Source organism: Daucus carota, chromosome 4 (genome assembly GCF_001625215.2).
Source record: "Daucus carota subsp. sativus chromosome 4, DH1 v3.0, whole genome shotgun sequence".
Classification (NCBI taxonomy): Eukaryota; Viridiplantae; Streptophyta; class Magnoliopsida; order Apiales; family Apiaceae; genus Daucus; species Daucus carota.
In genome coordinates, this window is record NC_030384.2 from 44133523 (window position 1) to 44155893 (window position 22371).

General features: G+C 33.4%; 2 protein-coding genes across 2 annotated transcripts; one reads left to right on the forward strand and one right to left on the reverse strand.

Moving 5' to 3' along the window:
• The first annotated feature begins 331 nt into the window (after positions 1-331).
• Positions 332-5241, forward strand: LOC108218783 (calmodulin binding protein PICBP). The gene is made up of 4 exons (XM_064091378.1): positions 332-921; positions 1156-2214; positions 2305-4667; positions 4908-5241. The coding sequence occupies exons 1-3, from the start codon at positions 630-632 to the stop codon at positions 4623-4625; spliced, it is 3672 nt and encodes a 1223-aa protein (XP_063947448.1). The 5' UTR covers positions 332-629; the 3' UTR covers positions 4626-4667; positions 4908-5241.
• Positions 5242-21033: 15792 nt separating this feature from the next.
• On the reverse strand, positions 21034-22102 carry LOC108218124 (protein GAST1). Its single transcript, XM_017391046.2, has 4 exons — positions 21912-22102; positions 21755-21811; positions 21629-21662; positions 21034-21353 (listed from the first exon to the last, which is right to left on the reverse strand). The coding sequence occupies exons 1-4, from the start codon at positions 21981-21983 to the stop codon at positions 21172-21174; spliced, it is 345 nt and encodes a 114-aa protein (XP_017246535.1). The 5' UTR covers positions 21984-22102; the 3' UTR covers positions 21034-21171.
• Between the last annotated feature and the right edge of the window lie 269 nt (positions 22103-22371).

Below are 22371 nucleotides of genomic sequence, written 5' to 3' on the forward strand. Positions count from 1 at the left end.
TATAATAAGAATTTAGTATCAAAAATAGTATATAGATATGTATATTTCAAAAAAATTAATACTAATATATCAATATATTATACCTTCTTAATATTGATTTCTAAAAGAATATATGAATATGTTTTTTCAAATTAATATCTACTTTTTGAAAGAAAAAAATAGCACATGTTTGGCACTTTTTCCTTCCTCCACAGACTACAATTTTACACCATCTGGCAACTACTAATATAAAATACTAGTAATAAAGAAAAATTAAAGCTGTTGCCAAGTCAATAAGCCAATTTATGAAAAGTCAAATTTCAGGCATCTTCCGATTGTGATATTGAATGTCCCTCCGACAGTTACTGCTGGAATCAAAAATCAAGTCAGAAAGGAAAACGCCAATAACTATAGCCCAACACACACCTTAGGTTTCTCACCTTTGAACTCCTCAAAACATAAACATAAACAAATACTGCTACAAATCTCACCTCTGAGCTCATCGAAACAAAAACTCAAAAACAAAAATATTGCAAGAACAAGAATATAATGCTATAATACTCATCTGTCTTCATTACAAGCCTGTGCTAGTCATATAACAGTCAATTCGAAAAAACATCTTTTTTGTGTTCTTGATCTGATACCAGATCATGTCCTTGCAAGATAGAAAAGCCAAAGACAGGATCAGCCAAGATCCTGAATCTCGAGATGTTTCTAAAGAAGTTAAGGGTAAGAGGATGACATATAAATCACCAGTTCCGCGTCGTCTGAATGGCAGTAACAGAGCATCAACGGAGCCTAAGATAATGTTGAAGAAGATAAGATCGATCAAGCTTTATAAGCTTTACGGCTTGAAGAGACGGGGAACTTCACAGTTAGATTGGAAGTCTACGGATTCATCCAGCAATGATTTTAGCGACGGGAAAAAATATATTGAGGCAAGTCCTTGCATTTTTACAAGTACTATTTATTATATTGGCAGATTGAAACCCAAATCTCTTAGTACAACATCAATATCGAAAGAATAATAATCAGTAAAAGGATGATATTGTCGACATAATACAAATTTTGCCCACTTACTGAATTATCTGCCAAAGGAAGGAAACCCATACTTGTATAGATTCATATCTGTGTAGCTTCGACTTTTCTTGATGTATGAACATGCTTAACAGGTAGAAAGTGGATCTGAAGGAGAGTCATACAGTTCATCATCTGGTGGATCAACAGCAAGTATGACATTATCTCTGCATCAGAAAGAGCGAAAAAGAGAGTCCAAGTCCAAGAAGCATGCATGCCCCAGCTGTTTTAGGCCATTTGATAAGGACACAAAACCGATATTGATGGACTCTTCACAGCAGTCTTTGGAGGAAGGATCAGATGCATTACCAGATTATGCTACGCCCAACAAAGGACCAAAGAAGCAAGTTCAATCACCTCCCTCTACTTCAGACTCGAGCTTCTTTAGCAACGAGTCCAGTGAACCGAGCGTGACTGGTTCACATTTCTCCCAATCAAAATCAGCTGCTTCAAGTAAGAAATCTTTGCAAACTCTGACGAAATCATCCAGTACAAGAACTGGGGGGAATCTTAGAAAAAAGACTAGCTTCAAAATAAAAGGCTCTTTAGTGGGAAAACCCCCAAACATTGTGCAAGATTTGGGTCTTAATAGGGCTACTTGTTCCTCTACACTCAAGGATTCAAAGTTTCCTAAGCAGGTTGAACTCAAACCTGGTCAAAGTGAATCCGAAATAATTTCAGCCAAGAAGGTATGTCCCTATCATCATTGTTCCCTCCATGGCCATTCACATGCCCCTGAGCCCCCACAAAAGCGCTTCTTATTCAGAAGGAGGCGCACGGAGAGGACCCCAAAGAGTATAGAACCAAAAGGCTTATCACCAGATGCAGTAACATCTTCTGGAGGTAAAAAGAAAGCGACTCAAACTGGCAAAACATTCTCCAGCACTGAACCAGCTTCAGCAAAATCCAGTCACAGCACAAGGAGCTCTCATGTCAAAGATCACAAGACTTTAGATTCTTCAGTGACTACCATTACCAAACCAAGAATTGAGTCATACACAGGAGCAACTCTGGAAAAGGAAAATGCAACTTCAGATAGCTGTTCTGTTGAAACAAAGCAGCATATGTCCACTTCCGAAACAGAACATACACAACTAAATGGTGAAGAAGTGCATGTCTCAAGTGCTGGTATTGACATTATAGCTGCCACAATGTCAGGTAAATATTCATATTTTACTGATTTACGACCAAAATTCAAGAACCCAAATTCAAAGGGAACACCTAAATTGACTATATTTTTGTGCCCAGGAACCACCACAGATGAAACATCAACCTTACCACAAGTATTGACCTCAGAAGATTCTGCTGAAGCAACAAAAGATTGCATGGGGGTTTCTTCTGTAAGTTGTTGCACTTCTGAGGAACTCAGTGCCTCGAGTGAAGAGAAAGCTGGAACCTCTTATAGAGGGGCTGAACTCATTACTGATTCCATCTCACCCAGAGATAGTAAACCTAGCAAAGAAAATAACTTCAGTCCAGTCATTGATGAAGCAAGCAACACCCAAATCAAGAAAAACAACCATGTCAGCATGTGGCATATGATACATCAACAGATGGTATTAGGTTTAGCTGAGAACCAGCAAGTTCTTCCAGGACTTGGGGAACAGCAAGACAATGATGACAAGACATTACCTGACACAAATAATTCTCAGTCGAGAGCTGAAATTTTCAAGTCAGAGATGGATGCTGAAAATCAAACTCAAGAAAGTAAAGTACTCGAACTTCGAAAGATTTTTGCAATTAAACTGGTACGAGAAGCAATTGAGAAAATTCTACTTCCAGAAGTTGATGACCAGACATCTGATGTGATGTCCATTACAAGCGAAGTTGTTTCTGACGAAGAGCATCCAGACAAGATTCATGATGGAGGTGAAGAACAAAGTATTTCAACTCCCAATGAATTCACTGAACACCATCTCCTGGAGAACGAAAACAAAGAACTGGGGAGCAATAAATCATACGATGCAAAAAAATCAAGTCTAACAGAAGTTACCGTCTCGGTTTCAGAAGATAAAACAAGCAAAAAGTCAGAGAAGAAAGCGCTCAAGGGCTGGAGTAATCTGAGGAAAATAGTCCTTTTAAGGCGGTTTGTCACAGAGCTGGAGAAAGTGAAAAAATTCAATCCTGTGCAACCACGTTATCTTGCTTCAGAGCCTGCATCAGAAGCAGAAAAAATATCTCTGAGACGCCAAATGATGGGTGAAAAGAAAAATGCAGAGGAGTGGATGCTTGATTATGCACTTCGACAAGTGGTTAGTGAATTAGCTCCCACTCAGAAAAGAAAAGTAGCACTGCTTGTTAAAGCCTTTGAAACTGTGGTGCCTCCCCAAGAAGATCAAAACATTCAAGTTGCAACCCCAAAACAGAAAATACCCACAGACCTTAAAGACAAGGAAATTAAAAGTAATATTTATTTGAACTCTGATCTACAAGGTGGGGCACCTGAGTTTGGTGCTGCAGAATTGGATATCCCTAGAAGTGTAGATGGAAAGACAGGTTCTCTGGTGCAAAGCTCTGCCACAGAAAGGAATGATGAACTAAATCAATCTGACATTGTTGTTCCAACCTTAGATACTGCACACCTGAAGAAACTTACTGCAGACAAAGAAGAGACAATAGGACAATCTAGGCTAGAAGACATAGCACCTCTGGACATTCCACTTCATACAGATACGAGTCCAGCCAGCGTAGCCAACCAAGAAGAAAAAACCCAGTTGTACAAGCAAAACGTCAAAATGTGGCACATGATATATCGGCATGTTGTATCAGGTATTGCTGAGAAAATTGGAACCCAACTACTTGATGTTGATGGAGAAGATGGAGGAGAAGAAATAGGCGAAGGCAACGAGTTGCTAGATGGTGATTCTTCTAGTCCTATGAAAACAGATCAGTATGACACCAAGGAAAATCATGATACAAACCATAAAAACGTTGAATTTAGCAGGAGTGATGCTCTTAAACTTGTACAAGAAGCAGTTGATGAGATCCTTCTCCCTGATATTCAAGATGATTCATCAGATTCAAAATCAATTGCCAGCGACACACTTCCAGACCAGGAACTCATAAATAAACATCAAGGTGATGTTGACGTACCAGGCATCATTAAAATCAATGAAACTGCAGAGGACAGCTTCATAGATGGTGTCAGAAGTTCAGAGGAAAGTGGCGTCTCATTGAATCAAGAGAATGAAGCATCTCCCGCTGGCGATATCAATATCCAGGTTGATGAGAGAGCAGCATCATTTGTAAAAACTAACTTGCTGCAGCAAAAATCCAAGAACTGGAGCAAGCTGAAAAAGTTGATCCTCCTTAAAAGATCTATCAAGGCACTAGAAAATTTCCGTAAGCTAAAACCAAAACCATCCCAACATATGCCCTTGACAAGTGACCCAGAGGAAGAAAAAGTTAATTTGAAGCAGCAAATGACAGATGAGAGAAAAAAGGCTGAACAGTGGATGCTGGATTATGCAGTTCAACATATTGTCACCAAATTAACCCCAGCTCGGAAAAGGAGAGTGGCAATGCTTGTTGAAGCTTTTGAAGCAGTTGTTCCACTTCCAGAAGTTTGATGCAAAAGACGCATCACAAACCTATCAAAGTAATTCAGCATGGTAAGTACTTCTTGCTAACCTTTTCTAAGTTATAAATACTCTGGTTTGCACCAAATAACATGTCCTGTTAGTTATAAATATCCCAATTACACTAAGAGGGCCTTAACTGAAATGATTTAAATTCAGTATTAGGGCATTACTAAAACTAGGGAGGACAAGATGATTTCCCAAATATCCAATACAAGTATTTGCATTACACAATTGCTGGCACTTGATCTTTTTCGAAAAATGAATACGCAGGTCACGACTATTTGTAGAAGTTAATCTCTGGAGAGGATTTCCACAATGATGACTGCTTCAGTTGTTCAGTAGCACCATTATTATCATATCCAAGATCTTAGGGCTTCATGTATTCAAGTTTCAGATATATGTAATTTTTTGTTCAGGAGTTCAAATCGTAGACCATTGCTAAAATTCATTGGTAAGATATAGGAACATTTATACATTCTTTTAATTAGAGTGTTTTTGTATAGCTACTTCAAGGACAACAGTGTTACCTGTCCCTATCATATGGAGTGCGAGTTTGTATGTGTATAGACATTTTATTTAATGTAATGAATTTTTTTTGTAAGTACCAGTAAGTGTAACTGCTTGACTGAAGATTATTTTCCCTGATCATGACAAAGATACCAATATATAAAACTTGCAGGAAATAATTGAAGGTTCTTATTTAGTCATCAGGCTAATGAAAGCTGTAGCGTTTAACAATGACATGAAAAAATTATCAACTAATTGACACATAGAGTAGAACACATTGTCCAAATAATCAATTTCACGATATCAGAAACAGCAAACTCTATGTTCATATCTTCCTGTACTACCCTAAGGAGTTAAGGTGCTGGAAAGGGCACTATTATCAACACATCGTATAACGAATTCATTTAGCAATCTTACAACCAGATACTAGAATACTACACTGATAACGGATCAACAGAAATTGAGGTGAAATAAGTTGAAGTCACGGCATATAAAGACATTGCATAACAGAGCAAATTGTAGCAAAATAATTACAACAAAAAAACAGGAATATCAGTTATTCAGATGAACTATGTTGAACCCTACACATTATTTACTCAATCGGTGCTTGAATAATTTTGTCTAGAATAAATTCATACTAAAATAAATCAATTATCAATAAAGGGGAATTGGGGAATATATAGCACGTGGTATAAAATGTGAAATAATTCCAGCTCTTGCCTGAGTGAATGAAACAGACCTCAGAAGCACAGTCTTGTAAGTGGTGTGTGTTGTGCGCGGGGATTTTGATGGCTCTACTTCAAACTTCAAATTTACGGGTCGGAAACGGAAAGTGAGTAAGACTGTGTCCAGAAGAAGTCTCAATATTGTATTGGTCAACTTAAAGCAAGAGGCCCGTAGATACATGGGCTTCCAGAACAATCAGCTAATCGTATTACCTAAAACATAGAATTGTACTGATGACATATTTATATTGTTACGGGTTCTAAACTCGAGAAAACTCTCGGCGATCACTTCCCGAAGACAAACGTTATTTTGGTATTCGAGAATTTTGGTAATACTTGCTATTGCAACTCTGTTTTTCAGGTATCTCTTTGTTTTTTTGTTTATTACTTTTATTTTTTGATTTATTTTGAGTGGAATGCGAAAAGATGTTGACTTTAATCTTGTTTGTTTGTTTAATCTTTGTGTTTTGTTTGGTTTTGATGTTCATTTCACATACGACGAAGTAACGTGATCGATAGCATAGCGGTGGAGACCGATGGTGGCGGTGACGGCGGTTTTCGGGACAGGATTCGGTTTCAGAAAGAAAAGCGCCAATTGTGCGTTAATTGTGCCTCCTAATTGAGGGCGTTAATTGTGCCTCGTAATTGAGGGTGTAAATTGTGTCTCTTTATTGAGGAGCGTAAATTGTGCATTAATTAAGTACATTAATATTTTATTATTATGCCTTAATTAAGAGCTTAATTGTCTCAATCATGAGTTATCATGATTGTGGGAATATTTTAATATGATCTGTTAAATAGATCGATTTATATTCTTCTTGTTTCTCTTGTTTTATTTTCAGGATTATTGGAAAAAGATCGATTTTTCTTTTCGGACATTAAAGTTTTATTATCTAATTTTTCTCGATCATCTTACATGTCCAACGGTTAGATAATAAGCTTTCACGATGAATTGCCGATACTCGTTGAGATTTATTCTCATTTCAAAAAAAAAAAAAAAAAAACCTCCTCCGTGTTACCTAGTTAAAATCCATAACGCGTGTTGTCCTGGGTCCGCAAGTCCGCCTCGGCCCATATACGCCCGTTGACTCGCTTTACTTTGACTCCGCACCCAAACGCGGCATTACATTAAAAATGATCATTCCGATAAAAATCATCTATAATTAAATATCATCTGCTTCTAGAAAATAATTGTCGTAAAATAATTGTTGTTTTTTTCAAAAGAATTTTTATATATTTTTCAAAATCTATATTTGAATTACAATTTCTAATATTTGACAAAAAAAATAAGAAATTTAATTTTATAATGTATAATGTTTCCAAAAATAACGCTTAAGATGGGATGGTATTAGTGTTACCCATGTTATATATTATGGAAAATGTTATATTCCGATCAACCTTCTTTTTTTTTTGCCAACTCCGATCAACCTTCTAATATCCAAAACAATTTGTAAGAATTTGTATCGAAAGTGTATGTATGATTTGTGCAGATACAGGGGCTGGGAATTGAATATGCTCTGGAACTAAAAATGCTGCTCTGAAAAAAACAATTTTCTATATTATTCATCGTTTGGTTTTTATTAGTTCGATGTCCAGAACTCCAAAAGTACTGTGTACATAGGCATGAGCATGATGCGGTTCGGTTCGATTTTGACTAAAAACCGAACCGGTTCGGTTTTGACTAAAAACCGAACCGTAACCATATTAATTCGGTTTCTAAAATCAAAAACCAAAACCAAACCATATGTAATTGGTGCGGTTCGATTTTCTAAATTCGGTTTCGGTTTTAAATGGTGCGGTTTCGGTTTCTAAACCAAATATATAAAATGTGTTTTGTTATATTTATTTATTTAATTTTAGTAAGATTAGCACTAACATTAATAAACATTAACCCAAGAATATGCATAGGAAGTGACTACCATTACATTTAGTAGATCTGAGCTTAAGAAGCCGCATTGACAATCAAAAAAGTTCTTAGTCATTATACATTATACATTAGTAACACATATGATGCATTATGAGAATTAGCACTCCCTGGTGTCTGGAACTCCTGCCAGACATGCTGTGATGAAATGAAATCTAATTCCTACTATAAAAATCACAGAACACAACATCTTATGTAACTTTGGATAATATACAAAATTAAATGGTTAGTGGCAGATATGCATATAAACAATAGAAGTTCAAGGAATAGATTAGCACCTGAATAGTTATAAAACAGAATGCATAGAATATTGTTACAAAAAATAGAATTAATATATATATATATATATTAAATAATTAAATATATATATATATATATATAATTTTATTCGGTTCGGTTCGGTTTGTATTCCGTTTTAAAAAATTTAAAACCGAACCGCAACTATATTATTGGTTCGGTTTTTATTCGGTTTGGTTATTAGTTGGTTCGGTTTTTTATGGTGCGGTTTCGTTCAGTTTTTTTTGGTTTTGGTTCGGGTTTCGTTTTTTGGTTCGGTTTTGATCATCTGTACATGTAACTGTTATATCGGTATATTAAAATCATGGTGGATGTTACGCAACAATTGCGACATATAATATACTAGTCACTTAGTCACTTCAATTGCTAGTGAAATCTTTGGACTTGGTTAAACTTTAACTCTTCTGTTGTGTTTTGTGTATAGCTGCATAGATAAACCATCAACAATTTTATAAAAAATAGAGATCCTCATCACGAATGGAGCGTTGGATCTTTGATGATTCCTGCACGACTGCATATCCACTCAGCCTCTGTTTCAAAGATAATTGTACCACCAAGTTGTGTACTACTATCTAGTATCTACTATGTGCAAAATTTGACCTATAGTGGGATCTTAACCCTTATAACCTTATTAGATGCCCATTGTTTAATTAACAGCATAAAAATAAAAATGTGTTATGTATATATAATAGAAGAGAAGTGTATATGATATAAGAGAAGTATTTTATAAAACTAAAGATGAGAGAATGTGTTATTTCTATCTCTTCTCAATACATACAAGTCTCTTTATATAAGACTTGGAATACAAATGAAAAGTCAAGAGTTTTAAGTATTAATGGAGAAAACTAAAAGCCAAAGGTCATGGAAATTCCAAGAGCCAAAAGTCATCCATCACTTTATTTCATAACACTCCCCCTTGGATGACTTGTATCAACATCATGCCTCGTTAAAACCTTACTAGGAAAAACCCATTGGGAAAAACCCTAGTGAAGGAAAAAGAGTACATGAGTTGTACAAAACAAAAATATATCATTTATGTCTCCCTCTCATCACCATATGACAATTAAAAAGGACATCAGCTAATATCTTGAAGTCTGCGCATCCTCATCCGGTGTACCAAGAAGTGTCTTTGAGAGGAAATCTGTCGGATTCCTTTGATTATCATTCCTTGCACGTGATACTGCCTCGTTAAAAATTTTACCAGGAAAACCCATGGATAAGGGAAAAAGAATGCAGCGTGCATTTGCTCTTCCTTAATAAAAATTGCCTGCAACAATTAAATTCACAGAAAAAGAAAATCTCCACCATAATTTATTCAACTTTTGACCCCCTACTTCTTTATGCCTGCAAAATTAGCTTAAAACTTTATAGAATAGGTTAGTGGAGATTGAATAAAATTATCATTTTGTAACTTCAGGACTAACACGCCCTTAGAGCGAGCGATCCCTTAACAATGAACACTAACCGAAAGTGGAGACTTGCTTTAAATAATTATTGTCAAAACGTGTATGATAAACCATGTTGTAGTTTACTTAGATACGGTACTTCAGGATCGAAAATTTCTTTCGAGTGTTCACAAAAAGTTAGTGTACTATCGTGTATTTATAATCCTTCTGGGATTCACATATGACAATATATATATATCATTCATCCAAGGGTTATTCTTCTTTCAATATATACACCAAAAAACACTTTATCACATAATATAACATATAGTATTTTAATCAGGTGCAACTCAATTCAATGTTACCTAGAAACACATTCTAGTTTCCATCTGCTCTGGCCAGAGACTTTATGAGTTGTCACCAATATTTGATACATAATGATGTATTTGTCAAAATAATTTTGGGTTGGACTGCTGGTCCGAATCCCTTTTCCATTTGAGAGGGTATAGTTCTCGAGAGTTTGTTATACTGCTTCTGGCAGTTAAGATCCTTCTAGGATGATTATTGTCAAGTGGGTCGTATAAAACTTAAACTCAACCTTCACATATTGCGTGACTATTTCGCAATTCCACCACAAATACTATTACTCTTCATGACTAATACAATGTCATCATACAATTATCTAAATTTCACATTCATAATTTTTATTTTTGAAACTTCATTTCGTTTTCAAACAAAAAATCATTAATGTCCCACTGACTTGACACCTTTAGGTGTATTAACTGCAGTTTCATATATTTCTCTATTTTTAAGAGATAATGATTCGTAGGGCGCACTACTTTCACAACTTCAGGTGTGACAGGACTACTGGTCCAAATAATTTTTCTTTATAATTGCCTCAATTATATCTTCTTCTTTTTTTCTTGGCCAATTTTATCTATATTCTCCAATAGAATTTTCTTCATGATCCTCATTATCATTATTAACCTCAAGTTCAATAAATATCATCGACGTCGATTCGATTTATGGTTCCACTTTATTCTAGACAAGACATGATATATCGAGATCTCAATATTTTTTATTACTTTTATTTTCTCTAATCTTTCATGTCTATAATCTCTTCCATAGATCCTTCAATATAATCTCTTCTGGAGATCCATAAAAAATTTATTGATTTCTCAATCTAGCCATCATCAATTATTGGTCCTTTACACCCATTTTTTGTATAAGATATGGAACCAACTTGTCTATCACGCTTCAGGCGTTCTTTAGACATAATAGTAACTTGAGGTTGTCCTTCTGCGACATTAATATCATAGGAGCATATGTAGCCGGTGTTTGTGGCGAAATCACTATTTATGGTCATCAAAATGAATTATCTTATGAACTTCTGGTTCATATTCTGTATTTCGAGGATGAAGATGAGGCAATGATAATTCATTCTTATATATATCTATGTTCACCGACTATTTATTTCTCCCCCTGATTTTGGGAAAACAAACTCATTAAATCAAGTCATAACAAATATATATTGATGATTCCAAATACACTCATATGTAATATATATTCAATTGAGGAATCCATCTTACTAACATGGTGGAAAATCTGTGATGACCAAATGATTTGTTTATGATTGGGAGAAACTATGAAAATTGATTTATATGATGTGAATCGATAAATATGTGATACAAAATACTCACCAATTTTTATGGACGAGATAATACTTATTGTGAGATGCACCAACATTATAAACATAATTCTAAATAATAAATCTTGAAAACTTCAGGCTGCAAGTTAATAATAACTTCATATACAATCAAATATCTCATAAAATATCTCACTGTTCAATAGAGGGAGTTTTTTTTATCTCATTTCATATCTTCATATCCCCACAATTATATCTTTGTTGGTGATCAATTTTGCCTTATAAGCAAATAACATATATATCACTGAAAAGAAGAATTTACAGGTTCTTCAACAAAAGCCCATATAAAATATCAATTGCTATTCACATCATTATCAAATTGAGACGGCTTAGCCAGTCAAACCAAACTATAAATTTATAAGTAAACTTCTGGTTTACTTCAAATTATGGTTATCATAAACTAACAGCGAAGCTTTCTCCAAATTACTTATAGTGCAATGAAATAGACTCAATATTTAAAGGCACTTGATATCTCAATTCGGTAAATTATATCAAATTTCATTCTTCAATCTTCTTAGGAGAGTATAATTGCATCAATACTATACATGCTCTTCTAGAGTAAAATGTACCTGAGAGAGTTAATAAAAAAATATACATGTTCTTCGAGAGCCTTATATACGCTCTTCCGGAGCTTTATACTTTCTCTTCCCAAGTCTTATATTTAGAATAATTACAATGAGGCATTCTATATAATCCTTTCATTAATAATTCAAATTTAGTAAACCACATATAGTCACGATATCAACTCATGCATTTAACAACCCAAATATTTCATCAATTTCATAATATTGTATCTGCGGGACATTTATTCTATAAACATCGCTCAATATCATATTTATGAAAAATATGACCAGTATCATTTAGAAATTTAATAAAAATTAAACACAACGTCATTGAGTGATAATAAAAGAATTTTATTATATAGAGACAACTTCTGGCTGTGATCATTTACTATTATTCCAAAAAACAACATCAACCGGGAGTTGTCAATTATAACAAAATTATTTAACCTAAGTGGTTAAAAACACTTTTACCAACGCTAATTTTAAATCAAATATAAAGGCACATAGTGATAGGCACATATTGATATTGAAACTCTATCAGATACCAATAATATCATATAAAGGTTATAATGCCACTTATTTGGAGCATGTGTATGTAATACACACTCTAATGTGTGAGCAAGACAAATAGATATAAATGAAATAGTGTATGTGCATATAAGTCATCTAATTTAAATCATAAAACATGATGTTATGCACTATCGGGGAAAATTAGGACAACCTACTATCTATTGATCACTAGGTAGGACTCTTAGATTGAAGAGTAAGTTATGAGTTAATAATTTGGATTCATTTTGCATCAAATTGATTACAAGTATACAATCCAAACTTGCTTTATATCCTATTTGGCAAACATAAAACAATTAGGAGATCAAAAATATGAATCATCATACTTGATACATTATCAAAAATAATCTCAAAACATATTAATCCAATATCATAAATCAAATAATTATCAATTTACTCTATGATAAAGTCATAGAATTATGAGAAAGTCAAATCTGATCAGTTTCAAAGAATATCAATTTACTTTATGAATATCATTTTATCTGGAAAAGTATAAAACACGAAAAATGTAGGATATTCCGAGACCTTTCCAGAATGGTAAGGCTCGTTAAAAACGAACAAGTAACGAATTCAGAAAACAAATATTTCTGGGCTACAGATGCAGAATCAGCTCCTGATTATGATAGTATTTTGATATTTAAGACATTGAAATCACATAATATGGCAATGGAATGTAAAGACAAAATGTAGATATCGAAAAGAGGTTTTCAGAATGGTATTTCTCATAATATTTGGACAAATATTCAATTTACAATGAATTTTAGAAGTGACAGCATATCAACTTGAATCATATAATCAGATTACACAAAATGTAGATTTTGACATACTTATAAGCATATTTTAGAAATACACGAAGAAGAGAAATTGTAGATGATCAAAAGACCTTTACAACAAGTATAAGCTCAATAGATTCCGATGGATAATGAATCGGATATGAAATTTACAAAAATTAGACACATAATAAGCACATAACAAGCCAATTATAATGTTATCTGGGAAAATGCACACACAAGAAGGGATAGTTAACGGGGGGTTAATAGACTGGTAACAACCTATCATTCTGTAGTTTCCTATTAATGCCAAAAGCAGCAACTGTGTGGTCTCCTTACGTCTATTTGTTATACAATACAACTTCATCTTCATTTCGAATTATCAAAACATCACAAGTTTATCAGTAATATGCAACTTTCAAAGGGCATGATGATTTCATCACCAGCAAAGAGGTATCAAAATTATATATAAGACATGATCACTGAAGATATAACATTGTCACATGAAAATTATTAATCATATCAAGAAGATACAATTTAATATACTTATATCAAATCAGTGAAAAATAACAAATACATAGAGACACAAGCATATTAAGATTAAGCAATGGAATTACCAATTAACTAGATAAAAATTAGTTTAAAATTTCCATTTCCAAAATCATGCCATCAATATATGCATGTAGAATATCAAGGAATTTTTTCAAAATATCTAAAATCTTTCAATTTTAATGAAAACTAAAATGAGAGATGCAAAACTAATGTAACTCAAAAACATTTAGAAAATACTATATAAAAAGAAGAATGATGAAGGTAGACGTACCTTGGAATCTTGTGATTTGACGATTAATTCTATTAAGTTCAAAGATTCCTTACCTCAAGACAAATCTTAGAACATATTATTCATATGAAGCTCAAAATCCAAAGAACAACTCACGTTTTGTTGCGAAATAAGTCATCATCGATTAACCCATCAAAACTTTCAAACCATGATCTTCTTGAAGATGAAAGTACACGAATATATGAACACAACAAAAGAACGAATCGTACAACATACGAACAAAGTGAAAAAGCAAATCGTGCTGATAACGTGTTATGTATATATAATAGAAGAGAAGTGTATATGATATAAGAGAAGTATTTTATAAAACTAAAGATGAGAGAATGTGTTATTTCTATCTCTTCTCAATACATACAAGTCTCTTTATATAAGACTTGGAATACAAATGAAAAGTCAAGAGTTTTAAGTATTAATGGAGAAAACTAAAAGCCAAAGGTCATGGAAATTCCAAGAGCCAAAAGTCATCCATCACTTTATTTCATAACAAAATGTAAGTATTCACGTCCTCATCCTTTCCCCAAAGGCACTGCGAGTCATATTTAAATGGTATATTGCATAGTTTTCATCTACAACTTAGTATGCATATCAAAAGGCAATTGAGAGTTTAGAGTGTTGTGCAATGTGTACATCATATTAGACAAATAAGTATCAATTTTAATTGAACAACTCAAACAAATTAAACACCTTCTCTGTTTATCCTTTTGTATTTCTTCCGGTGGATATTGAAGATCAGCTTTGATGGAAAATCATGCATTATATTTCTAATTAAACCCTTCTTCATGTTGTAATATATTTCATTGCGAATTTTTCCTAATATCTTACTATTTCAAACACGTTATCGATTATTCCTACAAATTCAGATGAGTTGGTTATCTAATATGATATTGTTCGTTTCACAAGTCCTCTTGCCTCAGTTTTTTAATTTAATTATATATTTGTTTTTTGATTATGTTTATTATCATGTTATTTGCATGTTCAGTTATAGGATTGAGGAGTGTAAAATAATTTAAAATCATGTAACACATTTTCATGATATGTGAAATTTCATATATAAATCGAAAACTTTCACTAATTATTATATCATATGATTGAGAGGGCGTAAAATAATATAAAATTATGTGAGAATCTTGAGTTAACGAGAGTTGAACCTGGATGCCGGAGACAAATAAATCCATCACATGAACTATGCAATCGTGTTTGGTATTCAAGTGATAATTAAACCTCGTAAATGTACTCAAACTTGTATTTCTATTTTGTCAAAAAAAAAAAAAAACTTGTATTTCTATTCGAAGAATTCGGTATACACCTTCGTCCTAAATATACATGAATAACACGAACAAACAAAAAACGAAACTGTATACGTAGAGCCCAATCTATGAATGAATAGACCAGCCAGATATACTAATCTCTTTGATCCCTCCGTCGTCGCCTATAAATTCTAGCCTACACAAACACAAATAACCAAAAAAATATTATTGCTTGAATATCTCCAACATCTATAAGCTCTTGCTATATTTCCACCACAAGAACACAACTCTGCAACGCTCTACATACATGGCTGGCCTTCAGTACAACTTTTTTCCGACCGATTTCTATTATCCTCGTCCACAGGCAACGTCTGATACAAACAAGCAACAGATTCAAAGCGTATCTATGGCTGATGACACTAGTATAGTTACAAGTAAAGATCGCAACTCGAGTGAACTCAAGATTGTTTGCAGCGACCCACAAGACATTAACAAGATTGTAGCCAAATATTCTCCGATTCTGAAGAAAGACTGATGATATGATCATATATCAAGCCTTGTATTATGTGTGTATGTAGCCGCCAGTTAAGTATATAAGTACGTGCTGACTTATTTGAATTTGTAAGTTGTTGTGTTTATTTGTTTACGTGTTCATGTCATGTGAGTTTTTATTTATATGATCTTGTCCATTTTGTTTAGATACTTAGCTATATTCATGCATGTGTTTCTTCTTTTATATCTGTATGCATGCATGGTTTAGATATTGATCAGGTAAGTTTGGAAATCTCTTAGGGACTTCGAATCAGAAATTTTTATGTGCTACATGAATTCGAAGAATCCGTGAGATTGGTGTCCGAATAAGGGAAATAAATTAACTGGAAATTATTCGAAGAATGGAAGGAATTTCGATATAATTTATTGTTAAAAACTCTTTAACTGAATTTTTTTTTTGTCATAGCTACAAGGCCCACAACTGTTTAACGAAGACTTGTAGGTAAACTTGGACGGCAGAACAAGAACAATGAAAACATAAATGGAGACAGAGAGCTTTTATTTTGTCTAGAAGCTTCTGGCGAAGCACATTGTTGAATATACGTAAATAGCTTCTTGATTCTGTGTTTAGCCGTCACTGCATCTGAGAAATATTTTAATTTCCAGAAGCTTGAATTTTCGGACTCAATTGCTTGAGCAGTTGAGCCTTGAGGCCCTTGACATATTATAATTGCATGATTATAATATGTGGAATGAGATTGATCCAAATATAAATAATATATATTTGAAGTAGAATTGACTATGAAATTACAATTTCACTTTCGAAATTGAAGTGAACAACTAAATTAAAACAAATTTTATTCTTAAAAATGTATATCTAAATTGAAACGGAGGAAGAAAAAGTCTTTGACTCCAAGATTTCTCTAAAACATGGATAGATATTTTGACTCGGCAGTTATATGTATCTATAATCTATAATCCTACATAAATTACTAAATTTCAGGGATTGGAGGGAATAATATAATTATAACATTTTATGATAAAAAAAATATAATTATAACGTTTGAATTATATATCTCTTTATTCTATTCAATTGTATAGGCTATTTTTTGGTACGCTTTTTAAGCTCCTTTAAAGTATAGTTTCATAATATATTTTTTAAACTACTTTTTTTCTGAATAAAAGTTTGGTGTTTAAACTTTTATTCAAAAAGAAAATTTAAAAAAAATAGTATGAAACTATATGTTATAAGAGTATCAAAATTCGTGCAAACATTAATGAACGGCGACGGAGGGAGTACTAGCAGGAAAAAATCCGAAAATTATTTTTATACATGAAAAGAAACGGATTAGTACTATTTAGGGATCTGTTTGTGAAAAATATTTTCTGGAAAATATTTTTTGTTTTTCATCAGACAATTTTCAGAAATCAAATAAATATACAAAATGATTTTTGAGCAAATATTTTACAGAAATCAATTTTTGAAAGATATATTTTTCTGAATAGATATATTTCCAAAAATCAAATTATTTTCCAACGGACAAACATAATTTTTAAACTGCTAATAAGTTGTGCATTATTAATTGAAATTATTTATGATAGTGTACACCTCATTTAGGAAAGCAAAATCATGTTTAAAAGAAAGGCAATGAACGTGTTAAGGGAAAACATGAGGTAACATTACAACTTTTTAACTTTGAACCGAAAACAACCTAATTGATATCTTGTCATTGCACATTTGCACTGCAGATTATTTAAATACCATTACATTGCCTTAACCAATAAATGAAAAGGTGAGTTTTTATAAATGTTTTGGTCGGCTGATACTCTGATAGTTTGATCAATACGAACATCAAACTCATTGCGTCACATGAAATAATGAAGAATAATAAAATGTACTCCCTCTGTCCCTCCCATTTCTTATCGAATGGGTTGGACACGGAGGTTAAGAAATATGAATAAAATAGTAGAAAAGAGAAAGAAAAGTGGGTGAAGTGGTGGGACCCGTTGATTTTTAATGTATAAAAAGAAGATAGTGGAGTAAAAGTAGTGTGAAAAAGAAAGAAAAGTGTAGAAGTGATGGGTCCCATTGACTATTTTTGGTAAGTTTTGAAATGTAAAGAATTGGATGGGACATCCCAAAAGAGAAAGTGTAAAGAAATGGAAAGGAAGAGAGAGTAAATAGCTAGCTACCAAGTACCAAGCACAAAGAAAGATTATTCTAAGTATAAGCGGAGAATCAATCTGCTTTAAGCAGAGGTAGTCTAGATTCAGTTGTTTTACTTTTAAAGGCTACAATATAGTTGCTAGTCTTATTCAAGTGGACAGTCTGACCTAATATGAAGCTTGATGCGTTTTTATATAGCGGGTGTTTGGCCCTCCTTTTAAGGCGGACTTCTCAATTTATAAGTTAGAAGCACTTATTCATACCGTTTGTGTAAAAAATCAAGAAGCACTTAAAAAGAGTTAGGAATGCTAGCTTTTGTTTCAGGGCTTCTACTTATTTCCCAAACACTTTAATCACTTATAAGTCTTATCTTGCTTCTAATTTCTACTCCACTTATTTATTTTAAGCAAGAAGCACTTATTTTAAGCTTACCCAAACGACCCCATAATCTCAGTTACAAATTTTGACTTTCCTGCCTATTTTATATTATATAAATAATTTAAACTGCTTGTATCTTTTGTATAATATACGGAATTCTTCGTAAATTTATTCATAAGTTCTAAATTTACTTCTCCGCTCTTCATCCTTCATCCCCTCTGATTAATCATCTTCGTTCTTCCATCTTCTCTCGTATTTCTTAGTTTTATCAATAAAACCAAGATCTAATCCTTTTGGGTGAGTTCTTGTTGAGTACCTTGTCATCAAGGTCGTGCCCATCTTTTTGGGATGTTTGTGTCTGTTTTGACGTTTCTGTGTGTTTTGTTATGGGTTTCGGTAATGTTTCTAAGAAGGAGTTACATGATATTTTGGGTAATCCGTGAGGCTTGTATCAGATATGGCACGGTGGTGAATATCGTAAGAGCTCACCTTTCACGACATAAAATTGTTCATCTTTTGGGGTCATTTGTTGATCCAATATCGGTTGATGTCACTGATAATTCTGAACATTGGGCTACAGATGCTGCTGCTTATGTGAAGGTCAATTGCGATGCTACTATGTTCACAACTGATATAGGTTGGATTGTTCGAGATTTGATTGTAATACTTTTCAGTATAAAGAATTTAAATATTCTATCTGTTAAACGATCTGAAAACAAAGCGGCTATATGTTTAGCTCGTTTTTTGTTTCTTAATCAGGTTGTAATTGACAGTTCGAGGGTTTGTCTCGGCTGGGTTTCAGTTATCTATTAAAATTTTTGCTTTTCGTCAAAAAAAAATATTCTAAATTTACAACCGGACTGACACGTATCAAAAAGTTTTAACAAAAAATAGTAAAAATATATTTATAATCTAATACCTTCTACTGTTCTACATCGTTTGCTTTCTTCTATGGCCAGCATGAAGCACCCCACTGATCACTGAACCGACTAAAACTCCATGACTAATTATTTATGTTAAGCATTCTGCATCACTAAGCAAATTAAATAAATAATAGATTATCTGTTTTCACATAAATTACTCAGCTAAAATTAGTCATATATACAAACAGTTATTTCATAAAATTAGATATAAAATTTTCATAAAATGACATATGTTTAATTTTTTATCTTGTGTCGAGCAACATATGTTATATTTTGATTAAAGTAATTGATGTATATTAGATATAATTTTTTTTACAAAATAACATTTGTTAATTTGACTGAAAAATAAAAAAATCTCATGTAGCCATGCACAAAAATTTATACCAATTTCATACATATTAATTAAAATACTTGGAGAGAGCAAGCAGAGCGCGGTATTTGCCTATTTGGTCAACCACGTAATCTTTACAATATGGACAAAAGGATATTCGATTGATAAGAAAACCAATATGCTCTATAAATATAGTCACCCAGGTACAACCTTGTTCATAGGCTATCAATTTCTCGAATTATTTCTCAGAGAACAGAACAGAGTTTAAGAAATATATGGCTGGACTGCAATACAAGTTCTTCCCAACTGATTTTTACTTCCCAGTGCCCAAGCAATCGTCGGAGATCAGTACTGGCAATCAGCAAATTTTCCCGGTGATCAAGACCGAAGAAATCCACATAGAGAAGTCTTCTGAAACAGCCTTGGTTCATCGCCAAATCAAGAGCTCCAAGATTGTTCTGAAAGCTCTACCTTCTTCGTTATCTTTAGCTCCAGTTGTGAAAAAGAATATTAGTAAACAATATGAACCATCCCAGTAAATTCAGCTGACTGATCATGTAATATCAGTTCAGATCGTTCTTTAATATCATGTACTTTTCCTGTTGATTCTGTATCTCGGCTTTTCACTTGTTTGTAAGTTAAAAGGCTGGTGATTCACTTTTGATCAGGTGAATCGGTTGATAAAATTATCTATGGAATATACACTTTCCCCTGTTTTACATGTAGTTCACTTTTTCCTGTTTTTTTGAGAACTTCCGATTGTTTGTTGACGTGACTGGTATGAGTTAAGACTTTCTATAGAGTATTGATCGTACTTTCTGCATTTTCTTGTTCGCCTCTCATGATTTCGCATTGCCTTAGATTTAAAATTAAGTCGAGGGGGTACGTGTGAATCCGAAAAAATGGTCTTTTCTGTCCATGCAAAAAAAGATAAAGACCATGATACATTGACCGGTGGAAATCACGCAGAAAACTCTCAGCTCCGTCTGTACTTTGAGATGAAGGTCGGGGAAGGCACTTTTAAATTTTTATAATTTGATAAATTATTTTTTTAATAAAAATTTAATTTTAAATTTTTATATTAAAAATAAATTATAATATCTTATATAAAAATGTTAAAATACGTGTTAATTAATGTAAACAACTGTAAATAAATGAGTCAGAGGAAGCAATAAATAATTTTTTTATTTTGTATCCCAATTTTAGTTAGAAACCGGGGAACAAAAATCAGTGGTAATTAAATTTCAGCTATGATTATTCTGAAACTATGATTCCTTGCCATTTCATATTTCATTCTCGTAAGTTATATTATTTCATCGGCTTCCAAACATTTTGCCCCGATCCGTGGTTCTTTTGGTTTCATGCATACTGAAACAGTCAATGGTACACGGACTGCATATGGTCCTCTGGAAAGGAAGAACATTTTCTTGAAAAAAAAAATCACGGGTGACTATAAATAAATGAAATTCGTATCGTTCGTTTAGTAAGAGTACTATTAGATCGCTTGTGAACATATTAAAATTTGTTACGAGTCATGAATGGCGCTGTCACATTAAGGCTTCAGGGCTCGGGAGTACCAAACCAGTAAACAGATCATTTTATTAATTCGACAAGAAAGTACTCAGACATGCTCCTTGTGCTAATCGAGCGAGCAAACACTAGGAATGTAAATGAGATACAGGTACATCATTAACGGAACGAGTACATATTATTCAAGGGCACTTAGGTCCTCCCCTCTTTGTCTTCCAGTTATTGTAGCAAGGGCAGAATTGCTTGTTTCCGTATGTTCCTGGAGGAACGCACAAGCACTTTGCGCAACACTTTTGGCAGTAAAACATACAGGGCTTCTTGTATGCTGTCTTTGAGCACCTTATAGTGCACCGCGGGGAACAATCTGCACCAACATTCATCAATTTAGGGGCATATACATATGCAATACTTCAAGTTTCACGAAAAATTACGCATTAATAAATCTATAATCTACATCTACAATCTAGTACTGCAGTATATGTTTATCGGATACTAAAGAGAAAAATGAAAGGTGCATAACTATACTCAGTAAAATTCTCTTCATAATAAAAATAAGTTAAGCAATTGAGATAATAATGTGAAGTAGTTTGGAAAGTTGTAATCTAATCAGGAGAGCCGAGAGAAATGCATTTAGCTTACCTTGAGGATGGAGACTCCCCGGTGTAGTACCATTCTGATCAAATCAACAAAATTAGTTAGAATCTAAGGAAGGTAACAAGTGTGATATTGATAATAAGCACTCTTTTGAAATAAAACAAATCTTACCATGGGGAAATTCTTAACAGGTTGTGGCTGGGGAGTGGGAGACTCAGTAATGACAGCCTGAAATTATCAAGTGTTTGTTAGTTTGTTACAATAAATTGGATTAAACTTTGCCGATTTTACACAAGACACACACACAAATCATAAAATTGCAGCTTACATGGTTGACATCGCCAAGCAAAAACACAATTAGTACCAAAGATAATATGACAGTGCTTGGTGTCCTTGCCATCAAGGAGTTGGTTAAAATGATTGTGCAAATACAGAGTTTTGACCAGAAGAAAGAAAAGTGATAGACTGTGCTCAAGATGAGCTTGAGAATGCAATTTATAACTGCTAACAAATTGCATGTACTTTGCAGAAGTAGCTTTTAAGTTGTGACGTGGTGAAAATAACTGTTACAAACAATTGAAATGACAAACACACCCTTCATGCTCCGGAAAATGTACAAAATCAATGACCTGGGTTTGTTAATGATTTTGTTAACGAGTGCTGCGTGCAGAGCCCTGTAGGAGTTGTTGGTTGCATGTGGCTGTATACCAATAACTCTTGGCGGATTATACAAAAACCAGGGGCATCACAAAGAAATGCAACAGAGGGAGCTTTCTGGTTATGCCAGC